We start from the raw sequence: 23,881 nt of genomic DNA on the forward strand, positions 1-23,881 counted from the left end.
GCAGAGATTCTGTCTGCTTTGTGGATTGTGCTGGCCTCAGCTCTCAAAAAAGAACTTACAGGCACCCAACAAAGAATCAATACCCAGACATGAGTGTGAAACTCAAGAGCTACACAGGTCAAATGGTTCCTACCTGCAGGATCCCTCAAAATATTAAACATGTTATTTTCACTGAGAATCACATATAGTGGTCTCCAGGCCAGGAGTCTTTAGTGCCATGTTCCTACAGGTCCCCATTAACACATTAGGTGTTGTAGTAGAGCCTCAGGGTGGGGAAGTAAAGACCAGGCAAGTGCCCTGTGTGTGGGAGGAAGTTTTCCCAGAAGGCACACATGAAAGAAACATGTGCAGGTGACTCTTGCATGAGGAAGGTACCACTTCAGCTTGGAACGTAAAGGGGTCTTAGGTAATGGCACAGGGGGGAGGGGAAGACAGGAACAGTATTTTCAGCCTTCCTGAGGCTGAACTGGCCAGCGTGGGAGCAACCCTCCAACCCATGGTGGGGGGTCATGGGGCAGGTGGTGGGAAGCTCCTTGTCCTTGCTCTCACTTTATGACCCTGCTGACAAACACACAGTCAAGAAGTGTTTGTTGAACATCTACATGATTCCAAGCTCACTCATGGTCCCACAAGAAGACAAACAAGGAGCTCAGCCTTGGAACTCACAGCTCAGAAGGACACAGCAGCATGAGTAGTTTGCATTTCTACCTGCCTGTCCCTCTCTGTTCCCATTGTTGCCCTGGAACCCTTTTGGCTAAAAGAATAATGACATTGAAGGGTTTCATTCTGACAAAGGCAGGTGCCACCTGGAGACAGGACAGGATGAGAGTACATTTGGGGCCTCTGTTCTCCCCTGCTTCCTCACAGCCTCCAGGAAGGCAATGGGTGCCTTCTTTCCTACAGTTCTTCACTGCTGCTGAGCACACTGCTCCCAGCTCAGCAACTTTATTCTAAGCCTCTGCAGGCCTATAAATGGCCTCAGCCCTCTGCTGTTGTTAGATTCAGAGATCATCATCCTATGTGAGGTTCTCCAGCTATTTTTCCACTTTTATCAACTATTCCTCAGTCCCCTCATTGAGGAGTCATCTGTTCGCTTCCAGGCCTTAAAATGACTCTGGCTTGGGTGGTCATAGAGGCCAATCACAGGGCATGCAGAGAGAGCAGTTTATTTCCCTTCAGTTCCAAACCCAAGGTGAACTGTGGCTCTTCTCTAAGATACCACCTCATTTTTCTGAGATTATTCATAGCATGTAATTGTATCGTCCCATGATTCCTGTGCTGAAGTCCTAATGATTCAGCCTACGACTTCATGTGGAACCAGGGTCACCTGTGATGTAAAGAGTAACACTGAGATCATTAAGGTGGACCATGTACATTGTGACATATGCCTTTGTAGAAAAAAAAATGAAACTACAGGGAGACAGTATGAGGGAGTGAGGACCCTTACATAATGATAGGAGCCTAGAATAGAACTCTCATGGTCCTGGGAAGGAAACACCTTCTGACTCTTGGATCCTGCACTTATTGCTCTAGAACTGCTGCTCACAGGACTACCCTGTGAGTCTGAGGTCTCGTGACAGCAGCACTAGCAGAGGAACTCAGCCCAGCATGGCTCCAGCATCACACTACACTGCCAACATGAGAAGAAAGGACAAGCTTCTTCACTTAGCAAAAACTACCTCCTCTACCCTAACCTCACCTGACTTCTGGAGAGGCAGGGGGAGGTGACTTTTGATCTGTACAGCCCTAGGCATCTGGAAATAAAATAAAATAATACCATTTGGAGTTGCTACATGTCTTTGCCACAAAACACAATATTTTCAGATGCAATGAAAAGAAGCCAGGCTAAGTCACAAGTTATGATGGTTTTAATCTTGTAAGGCTTGAGTTCCATATGAGAGGCTGCATTGGCCCAAGACTCAGACTCCAGTGCCTGCTCTTCCCTTGTTCTGCCCTGCACCGCCTCCAGGATTTCTTCCTAGGATGAAGCAGTTAGGATCATACCACAAAACAGAAGTATTGAGTCCTTGAAAGAGAATTGATTGGAATCTGGCTATCTGGTTCCAAAATGAGTGAAATGATGAGAAACCCCCAGGGTCAAGGACAGAGGGGACAGTGAGGAACAGTGAGGTCTTATGCCAGTTTCCATAGCCCAGGTTCTGCTGCCTGGTGAAACTGGGCCAGCTGAGGACTGACAGGTGGGATCCAAGGAGGTGGTGTAAGTTGAGACTTGCGCTTATGATCCCTCTATTCTCCCATCTCTCCTGTCTCCAAGACACACACCTACTGTTTCAGGTGAGTGAAAATCTCACCCACCGCAGAAAGGGAACATACACGTATGGGGGTTCGATGAGAAATGAGGACACAGATGATGCAGAGAATTATGAAGAGCAGGTTTCTGAGGCACACAAGGAGCCTCAGAAGGATTTTCAACAAGAGTACAGCAGAATCCAAGTTGGAGCTGATCTGTGGCTTCTGAAGGGAAAGGACTGAAGAGGAGCAAGAACCCCATGAGGAAGTCCGGGGTGGCATGGGTTGGGATGAGTCTGCAGAGATTAGTCAAGTGCCCAGGTTGGGGCAGTGGAGGAGAAGGGGAAACTGAGGTAGGGGAGGAACCAAATGAGACAGGAGAAACATGCATCCCTGATTCACAGCTGCTCTGCAGGGCTGGGACATGAGGTATGTCAATGCACATGGCCTGGCACGCTCTCTCTTTCTCTGTCTCTTTCTTTCTCTCTCTCACACACACACATACACACACACAATGCACCCCTACAAACACACTCGCTCACTCACTCACTCACTCACTCACTCACTCACTCACTCACTAGTGTTGTGTACTCATGCCTTGGCCATACCTGACTCTTCATCTGCCCCTCCCATGGAATTTGTCCTTGGAGAGTAGTGTGTTAGTAAAGATTTGGCTCATTCATACAACCTTAGAGGCTGTGGCTTTTCTCACCAAGCTGGAAAGAGGAGCAGCCACTGTTTGGTTACTTCAGCTGCATATATCTGTCACCAAAAGCCCAGTCTCTTGCAAACCTTGTGGTTTTCTGTTGGCTTGGTGTGCTGGCCTCTCCTCCTGAGCATCTCTCTTCGTTCATTGACAAAGGAAGGGATTGTGTTTGAGTGGTGATGACACCAGTGAATGGACAGCAGAGAGTCAAGGTGAGAAAGGAAAAGTAACCAGGACAGGCAATGTCTTGGACAAAGGGCCCCATCCCACCAGTGCACTCTGGGAGCCTCAGAGCCACCTGTCCACTTGTGAGCAGGGGCTACTCACCTTCCTGTGCTCTCCCCTGACATCTGGTGTATTCTGATAAGGCTTAGTGCCCTGCTCCTCTCCCGTATTTGCAAGCACTGAGCACAGCACACACCCAGAGCTCATACCTTGACTCTTCTTGGATACACATGCGCTCTCTCTCTCTCTCTCTCTCTCTCTCTCTCTCTCTCTCTCTCTCACACACACACACACACACACACACACACTGTACATCTACATTACATAGAAGATGAACCCTTCTGTCCCCAGCATACAAATTTCTCTCTATTTCTTACTTCAGCCTGTGACTGGTATGTGAAAAATTCCATGGCACCAATCATTTCTGACAAGAATCCCAAGCTAGAAATCCACAAATGGAACTATCAGCCTAAGTTACAGTGCGGGAGCTGAGTAGACTGCCACAAAAGCCACTTCTCACAGTCTCTGGGACTTTCCAGCTCCTGTTGTGATCTTTAAAACTATGAGCAAGGGAATGTGAGAGCCACAATAGTCACTTCAAGCTCTCTGTCCTGAGCCATCCATCATCAGTATTGCCTTTTGTTGCACTGCCAGGCATTAAGCTGAAAACCACACTGTTGGCCCAGGTACAAACTGAGATTCCTCTTTTGGAAGCAGGTGTTGGGATCATTGAACCAAAAACAGCAGATCGCTGCTCTGTCTCTGCTCCTGGTCAAATCAAACCGACCAGCCAGATGGACAGTTCTTTGTCTGGGTTCACCTCCTAAGCTCCCAATGAAAGTCCCTTCCCACCTGGTTGCTGGTGGAGTTCCGGCTCCTGGTGGAGTTCAGATTGCCGTGCTGGAGTATCAGTCACTGCAACACCACACTGCTGTGCACGCTGCTTTCCTGTGTTTGTCAGTCTCCAGGCACCCCTCTGCTGTTGTTCTGTCCTTTCCTATTTCCTAAAATATGTCCTCTCTGCTTCATCCTGATTAAATGTTTTTCTGTCCGTTTAAATGTGTCCTTACCCTATTCTGCCATCTTGATTCTCCATAACATAGGGTATTAAAAATGTATTAGGTTTTACAGTTCTTTGTTGTAAATCATAAGCAGTCTGACTCACATTGATTGTTGGTTCATTGGTTACTTCACAATATCGTCTTGCATGTGACACAGGCTGTTTGAGTTTCAGATAATATTTTACAGGTACTATTTTTCATATTGACATCATTTCATCTTAAATTAAGGCAAACATGTGGTATCTAACCTTTTCGGATTGGCTCATGCCTCTTAGGATTATAGATTCTGGTTGGACCCAATTGGCCACAAAGAACTGCATTTCATTTTTTTAATAGCTGAATAGTATTCCATGGAATAAATAAACCATAGCTCTCTTATCCAATCCTCTACTGATGGGCATTTCGGCTGCTTCCAGTTTTTGCGATTATTATTGTGCTGCTATGAACATAGGGGTGCATGTAGGTTTCTCGTGTAACAGATGTTTTAGATATATTCCAAGGAATGCTATTGCTGGATTGTATGGTATGTCAATTTTCAGTGGTTTGAGTGTTCTCCATACTGATTTCCATAGAGGCTGCGCCAACTTGCATTCCCACCAGCAGTGGAGAAGGGATCCCTTTTCCCCACATCCTCACCAGCAAGTGTTGGTGGTGGTTTTTGTATATGAGCCATTCTAACTGGAGTTAGGTGGTACCTCATTGATGTCTTAATTTGGATTTCCCTTATTTCCAGGGAAGTTGAGCATTTTTTCACATGTTTATTTGCCATTTGGGTTTGTTCCTTTGTGAAATGTCTGCCCAATTCTCGTGCCCATTTCTTGAGTGGCTTGTTTGTTTTGGTGTTTGGTTTCTCTGGAGATCTTTGTAGATTCTGGAGATTAGCCCTCTATCACCTATGTAGTGCGCGAAGATCTTCTCCCATTCTGTGGGTTGCTTTTTTACTTTGTTGATTGTTTCCCTTGCTGTACAGAAGCTTCTTAGTTTGATGTAGTCCCATTTGTTTATCTTGGACTTGATTGCTATTGCTTTTGGTGTCCTTTTTAGAAAGTCAGGGCCTACACCTAAATCTTGCAGGGTGTTTCCAATATTTTCTTCCAAATGTTTGAAGGTTTCTGGATGAAGGTTTAGGTCTTTTATCCATTCAGATTTGATCTTAGTGTATGGTGAGAGATGTGGGTCTATCACCTTGTTTCTGCAAGCTGTCAACCAGTTGTCCCAATAGCATCTATTGAACAGACCTTCCCATTTGTATGGATTTTCGTTTGTCCATTTGTCAAAGATTATTTGGCTGTATCTGTGTAGGCTCCCTTCTGATGTTTCTATTCTGCTCCATTGATCTTCCTCTCTATCTTTGTGCCAGTACCAGGCTGTTTTGATAACCATTGCCCTATAGTATGTCCAGAGGTCCAGAACTGTGATTCTCCCTTTTAACTTACTATTCATCAGGATGGTTCTGGCTATTCATGGTTTTTTGTGTTTCCAGATGAACCTTTGAATCATTTTTTCGAGTTTTGTGAAGAATGTTTTGGGTACTTTGATTGGGATTGCATTGAATGTGTATATTGCTTTTGGTAGTATGGACATCTTAATGATATTGATTTTACCTATCCAGGAGCATGGGACGTTGCTCCATCTTTGAAGTCTTCCTCAATTTCTTTTTTAAGCTTGTTGTAGTTTTCTTCAAAGAGGTCCCCTACGTTTTTGGTGAAGTTTATTCCTAGATACTTCTTACTCATTTCTGTTAGTTTGAATGGTATTCTACTGGTTAGTACTTTTTCCATCTTGGGGCTGTTTGCATACACTATGGCTGTTGATTTTTGTTCATTGATTTTGTACGCTGCCTCTCTACTAAACTCTCATATAAGTTCTAGCAGGCTCTGTATTGAGTCTCTTGGTTCTTCTATGCAAAGTATCATGTCATCTGTATATAGTGAAAGCTTGACTTCTTCATTTCCAATTTGAATTCCTTTAAATTCTTTTTCTTGTCTTATGGCCTCAGCGAGTACCTCTAGGACTATGTTGAATAGCAGTGGAGATAGCGGACATTCTTGTCTTGTTCCAGATCTCAGTGGGAAGGGATCCAGTTCTTCTCCATTCAGCATGATGCTGGCATTGTGTTTTTCATATATTGCTTTGATTATGTTGTGGATTGTTCCATCTATGCCTACCCTGGTTAGGATTTTTAGCATGAAGTGGTGTTGGATTTTGTCAAAAGCGTTTCTCCATCAATTGATACTATTATATGATTTTTCTTCTTCAGTTTTTGGATGTGATGTATCACATTTATGGATTTCCTTATGTTGAACCATCCCTGCATTCCAGGGATGAATCCTACTTGATCCGCATGAATGATCTGTCTGATATTTTTTTTGGATTCTATTGGCTAGGGTTTTGTTTTAGAATCTTAGCATCTATGTTCATCGGTGAGATTGGTCTGTAGTTTTCCTTCTCTGTTAGTTCTCTATCCAGTTTTGGGATTAAAGTGATGTTGGCTTCATAGAATGAGTTGGGAAGGGTTGCTTCCTTTTCGATTGTTTTCAAGAGTTTGTAGAGGATTAGGGTTAGCTCTGCTTGGAATTATTTGTAGAATTCTGCAGTGAAACTGTCTGTACTTGGGCTTTTCTTTTTTGGGAGATCTTTAATCACTAATTTGATCTCTGCCTCAGTTATAGGTTTGTTCAGGTCTTCTATTGCCTCTGGGCTAAGTTTTTGTAAGTGGTGGGAGTCTAAGAACCTTTCCATTTCCTGGTGATCTTCTGATGTGTTGGAGTACATTTGTTCGTAATAGTTTCTGATTATTTTCTTAATGTTTGTGGTTTCAGTTGTTATATTGCCTTTTTCATCTTTGATGCTGCTAATTCTTGCTTTCTTTTGTTTTTTCTTTGTCAGTCGGGCCAGTGGGGTGTCTGTTTTGTTTATCTTCTCAAAGAACCAGCTTTTTGATTCATTGATTTTGTGTATAGTTTTTTCATTTCTATTTGGTTTATCTCCTCCCTTGTTTTGATGATTTCTTATTTCCTTTTGTTTGTAGGGTCTTTTTTGTTGCTGTTTCTCCAATTTCTGGAGGTTTTTGTTTAATTTTTGTAATTGGTTTCTTTCTTGGGCTTTGACATAGGCGCCTATTGCTATGAACTTACCACACAACACTGCTTGGCGGTGTCCCCGATGTTTTGGATTGTTGTATTTGAGTTTTTGTTGGTTTCCATAAATTTTTTTACCTCATCCTTTATTTGTTCTCTGACCCATTGTTCATTTAGCAGCATATTGTTCAGCCTCCAGGTGTTTGCATCTTTCCTGGGGTTTTTTGATTTATTGATTTCCAGTTTCACTCCTTCGTGGTCTGAGAAGGTGCATGATATGATTCCAATTTTTTTGAAGTTAGTGAGGCTTGCTTTGTGCCCTATCATGTGGTCATTTCTGGAGAAGATGCCATGCACTGCTGAAAAAAATGTATATTCTGTGTCTGTGAGGTAGAGGGTTCTGTAAATGTCTGCCAAGTCCATTAGTTTTATTGTCTCTGTGAGTTCTACTGTTTCTCTGTTAAGTTTCTGTTTTGTTGATCTGTCTATTGGTGTTAACGGGGTGTTGAGGTCTCCCACGATTATTGTGTGTGTGTGTCTATGTCCCCTCTTAAGTCCATCAGAAATTACTTCACATAGCTGGGTGAACCTGTGTTTTGTGCGTAGTTTTTTCATTGGAAATCATTTCCTGGTGGAAGGTTCCCTTTAGCAATATGAAGTGTTTTTCTCTGTCTCTTTTGATGTTTGTCACATAGAAGTCTAGGTCATCTGAGAGTAGAACAGCTACTGCAGCCTTTTTTTCTCGTCTATTGGCATGAAATATCTTTTTTTCCATCCCTTCACTTTCAGTTTCTTAGCGTCTTTTCTGGTTAAATGTGTCTCTTGTAGGCAACAGATGGTTGGGTTCTGTTTGTTGATCCATTCTGTTAATCTGCGTGTTTTGATTGGTGAATATAGGCCATTTGTGTTTAGGAATAATATGGAGAGGTTATGATTTTGAGCTGCCATGAGCGTAAGTGTGTACGTGTGTATTTGCATCTATTAGTTTCTCTGATTGATTGACTTTCCTCGTATGGATTTTAGTGGAAGGGGATCTTCCCATTTGCCATCTTTGATTTTGGTTTTCATTTTTCTTTCTGGGTTTAGCACCTTCCAAAAGAGATTTTCTAGAGCTGGTTTCATGCTAGCGTATTCTTCGAGTTTCTATTTACTGTGAAAGAATTTAATTTTATTCTCAAATACAAATGAAATCTTTGCTGGGTACATTATTCTTGGTTGGCAGTTGTTTTGTTTCAGGATTTGAAAGATTTTACCCCATTCTCTTCTTGCTTGGAGTGTTTCTTCTGAGAGGTCGGCCATAATTCTGATTTGCTTTCCTCTGAAAGTAATCTTGTCCTTTCTTCTTACTTGTCTTAGAATAGTTTTCTTGTATTCACTTGAGGAGAGCTTGAGGACCACATATCTGGGTGATGATCTCGTTGGGTAGAGTGTGTTGGGGGTTCTTTGTCCTTCCTGGATTTGTGCTTGATTTATATTTCCATTGTTCTGGAAGTTTTCCTGTAATATCTCATTGAGCACCCGTAGCAAACCTATCTCTTTCTCCACTCCTTTGGGAAGGCTTATTATTTTAATATTTGACTTTTTGAGGTTGTCTTTCATTTCCTGAATGGACCTGTTGGCTTTGTTCAGGTTTGTCTCCAGCTGTTTGATGAGCTGCTGACTTTCATTCTGATTGTCTTTCATTTCTGATATTCCATCCTCTGCTGTATTCATTCTGTTGATTAAGCTCTCAACTTTGTGCTCTAAATCAAGGATTCCCTTTTTGACTTGGTTTATTTCTGCAATGACCTGGTTTTTGAATTCCTTGAATTCTTCCCAGTGCTTCCTGCTATCTCTGGTGAATTGTATTATTATTTTCTTAAATTCCTTATCTGTTAATTCCTCCATGTCTTCATCTTGCATCTCGGAGATTGAGATTAGTTTTTGGTTGTTTTGGGGGGAAGTGCTTGATCTTTCTTCTGAGTTATTGCTTTTTTTGATACTTCTTCTCATTGTGTGTGGTTTCTTGTCATTTTGGGATTTTAGCCTCTGACTTGTTTGTCCACAGCCTCTGGCCTCAGTGCTGTAGCCTAGAGTGGGTGTGGTCCAGTTACTACTGCATGGAGTATAGGCAGAAGCGTAATTCTTTTTGCTCAGTTGGGAACAGTAGGCAATGGTGGGGTGTTGGATCATTTTGTTTGCCCCTAGGTGTATATCTCTGCAACCTGGTTCCCCTGCAGCTTGTTGGTTAGGTGTTGTCTTGCGTATGCTCAAGGGGATAGTTTAGATAAGAGACTTTGTAGCCTTGGGGCTTCTTGTCTTTGCTCAGGGTAGATGTAGGGCATGCGTTTCCACTCCCTACTGCACTCTCACAAATGTGCTCCTCTCTTGGGAAGTGGGCTGCTGTGTTCCCTGTTTGACCGCTGCCTCTGCCCAAATTGGTAGCCTCTCTGTTCAGTGGTGCCACCACCCCTTGGGCTTGTGCTAAGCAGCAGGGAATTCTGTTGTGTGGGGAGCCATGCAGTTGGGTCGGATGGCATGGGTGTGTGATGAGCACTGCTCCTTGGTTAGCAAGGCTACGAGGAGTTTCTGGCTGCGAGGCAAGGCCCGGCGGAATGTCTCTGGTCACCTCATTGCTGCCTCACCCCGTTGTATGGACCTCAATTACCTCTCTGATGTTTCATAGAATTCTCCTGAGGGTGTTGTTGCTGTTTTTCTGCTAATGGGAGGTGATTCCTGTAACTAGTATGACACCTCAAATTGATCAATCATGTTATGATAAAAACATCTTTAGCGATGTAAGGCTATGACACACAGCTAAAAGTATACAATAGTACAATTGAGCCCACAATGTCTCCAAACATCCTGTTATGTGCCCACTTTTGTCCTGGAATTTGCTCTAGTATAAGTAATGTTTTCCTTAAGAAATGGCTTGATAATATCTTGCAACTAATGGCAATCATGGAGGTACAAAGAGTTTGTTTACCATGCGCCTTGAACTGTTACAACACATGATATGACGTATTCTAGTTTCTCATCACAGAAAGCAAAAATATATGGGGCATCTTCTAAAGGGAAATAAATGTGAACCCCCCTCAAAATGGCTTAAAATTTCAATCTTATATTGGCACTTATGTTTAGGGAAAGAAAACAGTTTATGAAGCTAAAAGGAAGTTTCTTGTAAAGGCCCTCTGTAGATTGGCTGTGCTGCCTTGATCCCCTTCACTGCCCTTTAACAAAAGAACAAAAAACAATTGAATCAGTACTAGGTGAAGGTGACGATAATTAATGCATGACTTGATTATAAGATTTAGCAAAGAATCTATGTTATATGCTTTTATAAGATCCTTTTATGATCTTTTAATTCTGTACTCTTAATATTCTAAGCAATATTAGTTTGTTTGTGTTTAGTAAAAATTGATTTTAAGTATAAATAAATCATTTGTCACTATGTAACCACATGCACTGCCATCTGTGGAGTTCCTGGCTTTAGCCAGGTGATTACAGGTTTCAGTGAGTAATGATTGTTGAAAATGTTTTTCTTAGGATTGTTTTTTGTATTCTCTTAATCATGATGTAAAAATGAAAGAAGTGGATATTGTGCAAAAGCTTGTGATGATTTGTGTATAAATAAAGAAGGCAGCTTTTCTGAGTTGTCCATTATGAGCATCAAGCCATAGTGGTCCGTGTCTTATCTTTTCCTCTTACAGTCTCGCCGATCCACGCATCCTTTGCAAGCTCTCAGTCAGCTGGAGCTGGTCTCCGGCACTGCTGGAGCCCCCAGCTGCTGGGTGCTCGCTGACCCAACTGGATCAGGGTGCTCGTGGTCCAGCCCCAGTGCTTGGCTCCACTTCCTACTGCACTTTCTCAAAGGTGCTGTTCTGTTGGGAGGTGAGCTACTGTGGCCCCACTTCCCTGTGCCTCTGCCTGGGTCGGCAGACTCTGCTCAGAGGTGTCACTGCCTCAGGGGCCAAGCTGAGCACAACAGGGAATTCCACCGGATTCTCCAGCCACTTGTTGCTGGGCCCTATAGACTCTATCTGAGTCAGAGAGCTCTGTGGCCCAGCCTCAGTGCAAGGCTCCACTCCTTACTGCTCTTTGTCAAAGGTGCTGTCCTGTTGGGAGGCATGCTGCTGTGACCCCGCTTCCCTGCTCCTCTGCCCAGGTTGGCAGACTCTGCTCAGAGGCATTGCTGCTTCAGGGGGCCAAGCTGAGCACAGCAGGGAATTCTGCCAGATTCTCAAGCCACTCACTGCTGGGCTCCAACAGACCCAAGCTGGGTCAGAGAGCTCTGTGGCCCAGCCCCAGTGCGCGGATCCACTCCTTACTCTCTTTGTCAAAGGTGCTGTCCTGTTGGGAGGCAGACTGCTGTGGCCCTGCTTCCCTGTAGTTCTGCCTCTGTGTGGGTTGATTGCCCCTATGTTCAATCCTTTAGCCACCTCTGGGGTCTCCAGCACTCCCGTGGTCTGTGGTCCCCACTGGCATGGGTACTTGTAAAAGAATTTTCTAGCTGCCCTTGTTTTCTCTGGATTGGCTGAGACTCCCACTGACTTTCCCCTGCCTGGGATCGCAACTCACCAAGTTTCACGCTGCGTGCTGCCTTTCCTTTCTTTTTCTGGCTGACCCTTTCAGCTGTGTGGATCTTCTTACTTCAGTGATGTCCAGTGACCCTCTTGCTCTTCTCCCTGCAATTCTGTGTCTCCTGGTTTGTTCCTCTGCTGGATCAGTCCCCCTCTCTCCTCTCTCCGCACCCCACCTTACACCAACTCACCACAGTTGGCCATCTTGTCCTCCTCTAGCCTGGCTTCTTTTCATTGCATCTGAAAATATTGTGTTTTGTGGCAAAGACATGTAGCAACTCCAAATGGTATTATTTTATTTTATTTCCAGATGCCTAGGGCTGTACAGATCAAAAGTCACCTCCCCCTGCCTCTCCGGAAGTCAGGTGAGGTTAGGGTAGAGGAGGTAGTTTTTGCTAAGTGAAGAAGCTTGTCCTTTCTTCTCATGTTGGCAGTGTAGTGTGATGCTGGAGCCATGCTGGGCTGAGTTCCTCTGCTAGTGCTGCTGTCACGAGACCTCAGACTCACAGGGTAGTCCTGTGAGCAGCAGTTCTAGAGCAATAAGTGCAGGATCCAGGAGTCAGAAGGTGTTTCCTTCCCAGGACCATGAGAGTTCTATTCTAGGCTCCTATCATTGTGTAAGGGTCCTCACTCCCCCACACTGTCCTCCTGCATACTGGTCCCAAATACATCTTTTTAAAAGTTTTGGTTTTATTTTACTTGAAAAGTATAGAGAAAAGGAGCTCTTCCACTGACTGATTCATTCCTCCCAAATACCTGTAGCAGATGGGACTGAGCCAGGCCAAAAGTCAGAATCAAGAACTCAGTGAATCCGTGGGTCACAAGGAACCAAGTACTTGAGCCATCATTATCTTCTGACTTTTGAAGTGCACATTACAGGAAGTGGGATTCAGGAGCAGAGATGGGTTTCAAACACAGGCACTTCATTTGAAATGGAGTTGTTGCATGTGCTGTCTTTATTATGGCAAACACAGGTGCATCTTTTATAACTGGCTTTTATTTTTCTTTTAAGACTCGACCAAATCCTGAATACTTAGGTCAAATGGCATTTTCTCTAGCTTCCTTATAAGTGACATAGTCCCATTCCTTCTCATCTCCTGTGCTTCATGCTGTGCTTCTGGACTCAGCCTTTGCAGTTATTGGTTGATTTCTTTTTGTCTCTCCCACCAAGTCTCAACCTTCTGAAAGGCAGAGACCACATATTGTGTTGATTAAAGCCCCAAGAACAGTGCCTAAGCCACATACGAGTAGGTGTGCACAAGATCTCTTTATTGAGGGAGATATTAACATGAATCCCATGTTACAGATGTGAAAACACTCAGAGAAGTGAAGCTGTGAGGCCAAGGTCTCACAGCTAGGAAGTGGCCCAGGCAGGGTGTGAATCAGGCATGAGGAGTTCTAGCACCTGTGTTCTTTCCTGAAGGAGGTGGCATGTTCTGATGCCAAATTTCCATTCTGTTTCTGTGTTATTGGTTGGCTACCCAGTACCACCTGTGCGGGCACATGATGCAAAAAAAGCTGGATACTTTCATTGGCTGTTACTCCTTCATGTGCAGTGGATGGAACTGTGACCTTGGTTCCTGGGAGATCTGCTGTTCTACCACCTGTTCTGGAATGGACCCCATTCCAGCCCCCTCCATCTCTCCATGTGCCCTATATTAGAGGCCAGGTTCCGTTTCTCCTTCCCTTCTTCTCCAGATCCACAATGATCCGGCTGCTGAGCTCCCTCCTCCTTGTGGCCCTGGGTAAGCCCCAAGCCTGAGTCTGATCTCCCTATACTGCCCTAAGTCAGGAGCCCTGATATTCTCCTGAACCTAGGTCCTATGATTCCCAACATCTGACTGCATAGAAGTCTCAAATGTACCTTGGGAACAGCAGTGAGGGATTTTATCTTGGAACTGAAGTAGTGGGAGCGGGGGAGGCAAGGGATGGACTAGCTCAGTAGATGGGCTTGGAGCAGCACAAAGTGCTATGGAGTGAGTCCTTGGTGAGGCAGTGAACAAAGCTGAGTGGTGAAGAGTGTGGCTCTGTGCTTAGACTGCATGGGGTGGAATTTTCACTCCTCTGATGAATGGTCCAATTCTCCACTCACACTGTCCCCAACTGTCTTCATAGCTTGTGGTTCAGCCTTATTCTGGTTTATCTGCTGCATTACAAACAGCCTCCCTTGAATGGCAACTGTGGTAACAGATATCATTTACTTAGTGCTTAGCGTGTGCTACACAGAACAATGAGAGATGTGTTTTATCATACAATCTCATGTAATCCGTTCTCTGCTACACAAGGTCTGTTTTTGTTCACATTTTACCGACAGACACACTGACCCTCTGAAAAGTAAAGGGGCTCACCTGGAACAAGGGTCTCTGTGCTTTGAACCTTTGAACCCAGGAAACTTTATCACAAAGCCTCCACTCTTTCAAACAAAAATTCTACTTATGTGTTTTATTTCAAATGGAGAGAGTAGAGAGACAGAGAAAGACACTGATAGTCATTTATGTCCCTTCCTTGGGTTCCATTTCTTGAGGTCGTGTTTTTATCTCCATCCTTGGAACTCTGTAAACTCCTACTCTAGTCCCAGTGCTCACTGCTCATAGGTAGGTGTTGATCGTCAGAGAAGGAAAGAAGCCTACCTGGGCTCACAAAGCCCATTTGTGGCACTCCAGGACTACTGAGACCCTGTCCTCTTTCCTGTTGGGGTTTATGAGGCTGACTGATTGATGATTCTCCTCTCATCTCCTCTCTAGCCTCAGGTTCACACCTACCAGGCTCACACCCACCAATCCACATCCCCTCCGCCCATTTCTCCAACCCCTCCAGCCGTGTGGTCAATGGTGAGCCTGTAGACCCTCCCCACAAGTGGCCCTGGCAGGTAAGAGCAATACCGGCTTTACTGACTCCCACTGTGGGCACTGGATACCAAGTTCAGATTACAAGGCATCTAGATCTGACCCCACAGCTCCCTTTGCAGTTCTCACTTCAGCTTTCCAGGTTTAGAATCTTGGAACATTCACATGGCAGTATTACCTGTTCCATTCACAACCTTCATTAGGCTGTTTGTGAATAAAAAGAGGAATCTCGAGTCAGAAAAGACTTAAATCCAGGGGTTGGTCAGTGACAGGATCCAGGCTCTGTGTCGAGGCAAAGGTGTGGACTCAGCTCCAGTTTCTTGATTCCTACAGCATGGCTCTGAGGTCTGGTGCACAGATAGTGAAGAGTTGGATCAGGCAGTAGAGGGCAGCACCGAGGGCAAGGCTTGCTGTGCTGTGGAACACAGTAGCCATTAGCCACACGGGATATTGAAATGTGAATTAAATAAATCCAATCATGCCCAACATTCAGTTCTTCTGCGCCAGCCACGTATCAAGTGTCCTAGAGCCACATGTAGACAACAGAGACAGAGAACATGTCCATAGCTTAGAACACTCTCTGAGGCAGGGTCAGCAAGCATGTTCTGGGAGGGAGCAGAGAGTGAGTGCTGCAGCCCTGTCAGCCACATGGCTTCTCCAGCAGTGACTTAGTCCTGCCACTGCAGCAGGAAAGCAGCCAGAGAGCATGTGTGCCTGAGTGAGCGGCCTGTGTGCAGTCAGCATCTGTGTACACACAGACCACAGCCAGCCTGGAGCCAGGGGCCATGTCTTGCCAACCTTGATCTTCAGGGACATTTGAGAATCTGAGTGAGTAGGAAATGAGAAGGAGGCAAAGGAGTCAGGGTGAGTCATGCTTCAGAAGATCCAAGAGAAGTGGAGGAGCTCAGGTGCAGGAATATGAGGCCCAAGAGAGCAGAAGATCTTAGAGATTCTCAGGCGACAGAAGGTTTTGAGGTGCTCTAGAGGGCAGAGAATGTGGGAGTCATAGAGGAGATCACAGGGCCTGGAATGGGAAGATGAGATTTGCGGTGAGCCAGAGGAAATGGGATAGATCCAGTTGAGAATGTATGCAGGTAGTGTGCTGAGTGTCTTAGCAGGATCTAGTGCCCTCTGTTGTGAATGACTCTCTCATGATTCTCAGTGCACAACCCACACACTAGCCCTCACTGTGTATGTAGATATCTCAGTCCATGTTATTTTTTCCCCTTGGGGGCTTGCCAGATCACCTTGCTGCTTGAACAGAGTGGAGGCTTGTACTTCATCTGTGGAGGGAGCCTCATCCACGCTGACTGGGTTCTGACTGCAGCACACTGTGTCACGTGAGTCCTACTGTCCTTATTCCTGCCCTGATCTTTCTCCTTGTAAGACCCAGGCAGCCTGGGTCAGCAGGTGAATATGACAAACTCACCAATAGGCCCAGGCTGACCTCCCTTTCTCTTTCAGAGATGGCGGACCATATTGGGTGCTGCTGGGCAGGTACAACCTGAATGAACCAGAGTCATCTGAGCAGCTCATCCCTGTGGAAAAGTTCTATGTACATGAAGAATACAACAATGCTAATGCGGCCAAAGGGTGAGTGAACTCCCAGCCTGAGACCAGGCTCCTGTATTCTTTCCTTCATGAGCCACAGCTCATCTAGGACACCCTGAAGAAGTGTGGGGAGTGTGTGCAACCTGGACTCAGCTCCCACACACTGAGCACAGCCTTGGAGACCAACAGCACCAACCTCCCTCCTTGCACAGGGGACCCCAGGTCCAAGGAGAGGCAGGAAGTCCCTCAGGGCTACTGGGCTCAGTATCCCTGGAGCCCAGGACCCTTAACCCCTTCCCCAATTCCAAGGTGTCCTGTGCTCAGTAGAGGTTCCTTCAGCACAGCCTGGGTTCCTGGCTGTATAGGCAGAGGAGGAGCAATGGACTATGAATCAGGCTGTGGGTGTCGCTGAACATCTTGGGCAGTCAATGCCTTGTTCTGGCCTCATGTTTCTACTTGTCAAGGTGACTGAAACTGCAGCAGGGTTTCCTGGTGGTACTGGTGGGCAGGGAGTTCATCCTCAGTCTTCACCTGTGAACACCTGTGTGTCCAGAGGCTCAACTTTTTGTGATGAGAGAATCACAGCAATTGCAGTACAGGAGTGTGGGACTGTTGTTATGGAGATCCTGTCCCATCTTCACAGAGCTTTTTGGAAGTAGGCAAACAAATGAAACCACAGGAAGTATCTCAAGTGACAGTAGTAACTGCATCTTCAGAAAGCCAGGGAGAGGCTTCTATATTATACGTGGCTTCAAGAAATCAGGAGGAGAGGAGAGAATTAAGGACAGGAAGCGAGGAAGGAAGAGTGAGAAAGATAGAGAGGTAGAGAGGAGAGAGAGAGAAATTGTATATTGGTTCCTCCACCAAATGCCTGCAGCACTCTAGAGCTGGGATAACAAAATATTGGATTTTACAATTGTGCCCAGTTATACATGTGGATCGCTGAGATCTAACCTCTTGAATCATCAACTTCTATCCCATCCTGCACATGAGCAAGAACCTAAAATGGGAAGAGTAGCTGGAATTTGAACATAAGAACTGTGCTGTGTGTTACCGTGTCTTAACCTCTGTGTCTTATGTCTAACACTGCCCTGGGTTTCTCAGCCCTCCAGGATTTTCTGATGCAGCTGGAGTATGAGGACCATTTGTGGAAACCAGGGCATTTATGAAGCTAAGGGTTGGTGGATGCTAAAGGGGCAGGGAACTCTAATGTATATTCTACGTTAAGAGTGAACTTAGGGACCAAGGAACATTAGAGGTCCCCAAGAGGTGATCATCTGGAGCCAAGGCCTAGCATAGATCTATTTCAGTCAGAAGAATGTATTGCATTTGATTATTTCCTTTCAACAGCTATGACATCGCCCTCCTTAAGCTGTCATACAGCGCTAAGCTGACACCTGAAGTGAAGCCTGCCTGTCTCCCTCCTGCTGGCTACACCCCACCCCATGGAACGAAATGCTACATCACTGGCTGGGGCACCACCTCCAGTACGTACTGGCCAGGGAGAGTAGCAAAAAGACAGGACCTGGGGGCCAAGGCCAATGATGCCATGGTGCACAAAGCATGCAGGATGGTGGGGTTGGGGAATGGGGAGGAGAATCCCCCATTGGATATGCAGAGCTCTGGACCTGGAATGCCACATCTCTATCCCTATCCCTGCTCCCAACTAATTACTCTCTGTCCCTAAAGCTGGTGGATCAGTCTCAGATGTTCTGCGGGAGGGGCTGCTGCCTGTGGTGGACTACGAACACTGCTCCCAGTGGGACTGGTGGGGCTCCACTGTGAATAAGTGCCATATATGTGCTGGCGGATATGAAGTCTCTGGCTGTAATGTAAGTTGGCTCACATTTGTCATTGTGAGGCAACATCCTGGTCCCTCTACTATGTCTATAGATGTGGAGGAAGTTTTAGCCACTGCCAAGGGGGTCTCCACTGTAGGCAACACTTGGAGAAAGTCAGCTCAGCCCACACACCCTGAAAACTGTCCCAGCTCACAGGCTCCCTCTCCTGGGACCATCACTGTCCCTTCTCCTGCTCAGGCTTCCCCATTAGCACAGCAGGGACACTCGCACCAACACCTTGAGTCACCCACTCTGGGCTCTGCAGGGATCCTCAAACACTGTGCTGTGGGAGCTGAGTCTTCCTAGTCAGCGGGGAAGGTGCTGCCAGCAGGGGGCGTTGGCATCTTTTGGAGCTCTCTTGGTGCCAGGGGCTGTGCTGAGGTCCTGTCTGGGTCCCTTCCTGCTCAGCCTCTCTGGTAGCACAGACCCTGCTCCTGCCCAGATGAGGCCTGAGGCTGGGGGGAGGTGCAGCAGTGTGGGTGTGTCTGTAACCCCTAGGTCAGGGACAATTCCTTCCAGCCGAGATGGTAGCTCAGACCCCACCCCTCTAATCTTCACAGGGTGACTCTGGAGGACCCCTCAACTGCCTCACAGAGGATGGATGCTGGAAGGTCTGTGGTGTGGCCAGCTTTGTTTCTGGTTATGGCTGCAACACTTACAAGAAGCCCACGGTGTTCACTTGTGTGGGTTGCTTCATTGGTTGGATTGAGAAGGTGAGGATAGGGCAACTGAGCGGAAGTTCTCCAGAGATGAGCTGGAGAACAGGGGAGGAGGGCAGATCCTGGTGAGGGCTGCAGTGGGTGATGTGCTGTGGAAACATTCTAGAGGGACGAGAGGTGTGTTCTTCTCTGTGTGTCCCCAGAACTTCACAGGCTTTGGGTGAAGCTTTGCACTTCCTTATTCAGGGAGAGTTTCTCAGTGTGTCCTCTGTTCAGGTTCTTATTTGTCACAGAGACAGAAGGACACACGACTTCCTGTGTTGAAGGATAGGGGAGAGGTGTGAAATGAGCAGTAATGGTGAGGTATGGTGAGAGATGTGATGGGGAAAGCTGACACCTCTGTCTTGGGACAATTGTTTGCAAAGGGTTAATGCTGTCTATGATAACAGCAGTGAGCCCCATTGATACACCATTAAATGTGCACCAGGCACTGTGATGGGAGCCTTAGTTATGTTATGATCATGAGCCCTATCGGTAAGTACTATGATCACCACCCCCATTAGAGGGTGAAACTGAGACTTAGAGAAGTCACTTTTCCAGATCACACAGGGAATGAGTGGTCAGGCTCGGAGTTGACCCTAGTTCTCTTTTACTATAGAACCTTTGATGCTAACTCTACTGTTCTCTTCTTCCCCTTTTTTCCAGATCACTGGGATCAAGCTCAGTTGTTCATGCTGATCCCACAACCTCAAATAAAGATCACTGAGCAAGTTGAGTCTTTCTCCTTTATTACCTGTTCCTCTCTAGCCTGTTCTGAAGATCTTAGAAGATTTGCAGAGATGAGACCAGAGTCAGCCTCTGACAGGACAAGAAAGCCTTGGGGCCAGGAAAGAAATCATAATGGGTTTAGTCTATGACTGTGGGCTCTCAGACACAAAACTTTCAATATGGAAACTGAGGCAGTACCAGGACAACTAGATAAGCAGGTCCCCCAGGATAGTGTCTCTCGGAGAACAATGGCTTTTCTATGCAGGCACAACACACAGTGACACCTGCAGAGAACCGAATCTGCCTCTTCTCAGGAGGCTGGTGGTTGAAGGACCATGGGTTTCTGCCTCCACTGACTTGCAGGAAGAAGAGGGCTATAGTCATTCATTTACTCAGTATCATTCATTCCTTATTTCAGAGGAGGGTTCTGAGGAAGGGATACATCAATTCTGCTCTGAAGTGATTAGTCATTTACAGAGAATTACACGTGTCAGAGGCATTCAGGAAGCACTGCCAGCTCCTTGCCCATGGCCAACTTATGGCTGGAAGTGCACTGATGAATGGGACAACCCAACGAGAGTCTTGGGTTCAAGGTGAGGAGACACACACACACAAGCACATACGTCAGGGCTCAGCATGGGATTAAGGAGGTCAGAATGATGTCTGTTATGTAAGCAGAACAAACACGTTCTTGGGATTAATTCCTGCCAGTGGGCCCTGAGACCATGGAGGGGGTTAGGCAACAGTGTTCCTTGGCTGCAGAACCACTGGAGACAGTTTGACTGAACAAATCCATTTATTGAAAGCAAATACAGATTTATATAGAGTAGAAAAAGGGGAATGCAGAAGGATAGTCCTGGGATAGTTCTCCCACTCAATAATGACATTGTAACTGGCTAGTAGGCATGCCTAACTCTGTACCCTCTAACCAAGTCACAGGTCACTTTCCTTACTCACAGTTAGAAGCTGTGCCTCAGATCACAGGCAGGTACACTGTGACTCACATAAGCGTAACAGTTAGCACATAGACTGAAAGCTATTCATCATATGTGGCTGGCAAATAGGTTGTGGGTCACATTTGACTTCTTAGAGTTGCTTATCAGGAAAGTCCCAGCACAGCTTGTCCAAGGACAGAGAAGAAAGACTAGAGTGCAGCCCACCACTCTCACTGCATGTCCAGTGAACAGGTCAGGCTGAAGTTTCTGTTAGCCGAGACTACTGTCAGGGTTTCCTTGGGAACAAGGTGTGCCATGTGTCTGTGACCTCCCACATAGGCAAAGCAGGCAGAGATCCTGGGGCAATCTCCCACAGGCAGAAGAAACATAGACACAGCTGAGCCTCTGAATTCATTTCCTCCCTGAACTCCACAGAACGAAGCCATGGCCCTAGCGAGGACACATACCAATCTCTCTCAGTAGTCACGTGCTCCATTGCCCCCTTCCTTTGTCCAAAGTGCTACTGCCACAGTGCGTCCTGATTGTACTTCCACTTTGAGTCCCACCTACTCAGCTTCCAAAGCAGCACCTTTTCAATTGGCCTAGAAATGTAGTAGATAATTTGCAGATCTGTGATATCCTACCACCTGTGAGAGAGGCAAGGATAGAGTTCCAGACACTTGGTTTCTGCTTACCCCAACTCTGGTGGTTTTGGCCATTTGGGGAATAAAACAGTTGATAAAAGATACCTCTGTGTGTGTGTGTGTGTGCACAAATGTGTGTGTTATTTCTGTCTCTCTGTCACTCTGCTTTGTAAATACATTTACAAATCAATGCATTTTTAACATATTTTGTATATGGAGAGAAATACATCCATGTCTTACATCTGGATTACAACATTTCCCAGCATCTTCTGACTCAATATTCTATTTCTGTAAACTGTATTAGCTGTATTGGTCTGTGAGTTTCTGCCTTGTTCCATGTCACACAGTGTCCTCCAGATACCTTTGTGTTGCTGCAGTGGCAAGATTTCATTGTGGGGACAGACTCTCCTGAGAACTTGAAGTGACAGAAAGGATGACCCCAAAGCTCAGGAAGGAGCACAGTGATTCTGACTCAGTGCTTCATGTTCTTGATCTCTATTCACTCCCAAGGCTTCCATTATTTAGGGCATGGACACCCTTCTCTGTGGTATCTGCCTCCATTATAAGACTCCCATACCCACTTCATAGTTAGGTGAATTTGAAAAGCTGAGCAGCTTCAGGCTGTTGACCAGAGAGTCCAGTGTTTGTTTCTTTCTTGTGCACATGATGTGGTTCCTGATATTCCCCTGAAGTGTGCGTGTGTGGTCGGGGGAGGAGGGAGGTAGGTAATTTTTTTCTGTTCTTTCCCTCTCTCTGCCATCCTGCCTTTTGCATACATAAATAAGTGAATCTTAATAAGTAAAGACAGGAGTGGGATGCAGTAGGAAGGGCACTGGTGGAATCTGGAGTTCCTGGTTCCAGTTTCAGTTGTGACCTTGAGCTGCTCTATTCCCTTGAGCAAGACATAGCCCATCCCTGGGACACACAATCTCTGTCAGGCCTCCCAAGATAAAATTTTATCTAAAAATGTAAATTACTTCAATTAATGCATGTATGTTTACCAGGCCTGGTATATTTGCATGTCTGATTTCCCCACCTGCAAAGTATATTTAATAATATCAGTATATCAATATATATCAGTATATATCAGTATATCAATATATATCAATATCTATATATATGATATATATATATACATACATATATATATATATATATATATATATATATATAAATATACCAGGGGAATAAGGGGTGGTTCCCTTGCAGAACAGCTACTCCCACTGGAGAGCGGGAACTGGGATGGGGGTAGACCAAACTAGGCTGGGTTACGGCACCTGTGCGCCCCATGTGGACCAGATCATGGAAAAACCAGGCTGGGCTGATTATTCTTACTGGTTAATTCTACAATTAGAGAGGGTGAGGGTTGTCGGGGCTTAGCTGCAGCATCAACTGGCAGAAGCTGGCACTGGGGGCTAATTCTGTCAAGTTAAACCACAGAACCACCTGGAGAGTGCATAATCTGGTAGTGGGAGTGACCTGGGAGGGAAATAGTGGGCTCCTCTCTCTTAGGTTGCCACCCTCCATGGGAGGGCACGAAACTTGGACAGGGGCTGGGATGGCTAGACAGAGACACCCAACATCTGTGAAGGTTGGATAGTGGAGCTGGTTAGATGGAACAAGGTTTTAATACCCATTGACATGTATGAGAACAGAAGGGAATGTGGGACAGACTGAACTAGTCTGCCACACATACTGGCAAACCAGGGTGGGGGCGGGCCTGGTTGGGGTTATTGTGGCTTGCCCCAGCAAGGCTGCAGCTCCCACTGGTTTATGCGAGGGCCAAGTATGCGCTGGGCAGAAGCAGCCTGGACTACAAACACCCATTGGTTCCAGTGGAAGACAGGGATGGAAACAGAACCAACACAGCAACTGCAATCACTAGCTAATCGGGGCGATGGACTGTGCCGGGCCCTGTGCTTCCTAGTACATACAAGAATCTGGTCTGGGAACACTTGAGACAAAGTTTCTTTGGGGAATCCCCTAATTGAGGTTTCAGACTCAGAACGCTAACCATCAAATGACAGAAGACAGAACAAGTCAATCAACCACCTCAGCTATATGTTGGGAATAAAAAAACTGGGCAAATGGAGAAGCTATGATGGACTATGTCGATCAGTGGAATCTCCAACAACCGCATTGTGCTTGGAGTGGTGATAGTGGCAACAACTCAGAACTGTGGAATTATCAGAACCACTTGGGCAAGACCCTTGGAGCATGCCCCACATGTGGGACCTGGGGTGGGTGGGAGTCTGGGCGGGGCTTCTCCCTTAAAACCTCCTTTTACATCAGATATATTAGGGAAACAATATGGAACTAATTGTCTTACCCATCTTCCTGTAGTGCTTAAACCTTTTTACCCTAATTATGTCAAGATTGTCAAAATAAAAAAAATATATCGGTATAGAAGATTCTGTCACTGGATGCACTCTGTCCCATTTTGTGGCTAACAGAGGGTACAATACTTCTCAAAATATGTTCTGACTATCCACTCCGACCTGATCTGGACCTATCAGGGGGCTTGCAATGCCCTTGAGTGAAGTCAGATTCATGTCGCACAGCAAAAGAGAAAGAAAAAGGCAGCTTCATCAAGTCTTATGTCTGGGTGCTCTTGTGGGAAAGCAGCCCCAGCTGAATTCAGAGCTCAGGAAGGATGCATTTATCGGTGGGAAAGAAGAGAAGAAGAGACATGGATCACTACGGCATGATGCTCATAATGGACAACTCAAAAAAGCTGTCTTTTTTGTTTATACAGA

At 45.7% G+C, this 23,881-nt stretch overlaps 1 protein-coding gene across 1 annotated transcript; it reads left to right on the plus strand.

Moving 5' to 3' along the window:
• Positions 1 to 2,349: 2,349 nt before the first annotated feature.
• Positions 2,350 to 21,550, plus strand: LOC101516325 (proproteinase E-like). The gene is made up of 8 exons (XM_058661025.1): positions 2,350 to 2,454; positions 14,626 to 14,712; positions 15,970 to 16,067; positions 16,192 to 16,320; positions 17,629 to 17,765; positions 17,968 to 18,110; positions 18,680 to 18,832; positions 21,473 to 21,550. Exons 1-8 carry the CDS (start codon positions 2,350 to 2,352, stop codon positions 21,548 to 21,550), a joined length of 930 nt encoding a protein of 309 aa, XP_058517008.1.
• The last annotated feature ends 2,331 nt before the right edge of the window (positions 21,551 to 23,881 follow it).

The sequence above is a fragment of the Ochotona princeps genome, chromosome 2, assembly GCF_030435755.1.
Source record: "Ochotona princeps isolate mOchPri1 chromosome 2, mOchPri1.hap1, whole genome shotgun sequence".
Lineage (NCBI taxonomy): Eukaryota > Metazoa > Chordata > Mammalia > Lagomorpha > Ochotonidae > Ochotona > Ochotona princeps.

What these genes read in the sequence shown, in the direction of transcription:
- LOC101516325 (XM_058661025.1), top strand. Translation starts at nt 2,350, where the DNA reads ATGAGAAATGAGGACACAGATGATGCAGAGAATTATGAAGAGCAGGTT. An exon ending in AAGAGTACAGCAGAATCCAA is followed by an intron (nt 2,455 to 14,625) that starts GTTGGAGCTGAT and finishes TCTCCTCTCTAG; the next exon opens with CCTCAGGTTCACACCTACCA. An exon ending in ATGAAGTCTCTGGCTGTAAT is followed by an intron (nt 18,111 to 18,679) that starts GTAAGTTGGCTC and finishes TAATCTTCACAG; the next exon opens with GGTGACTCTGGAGGACCCCT.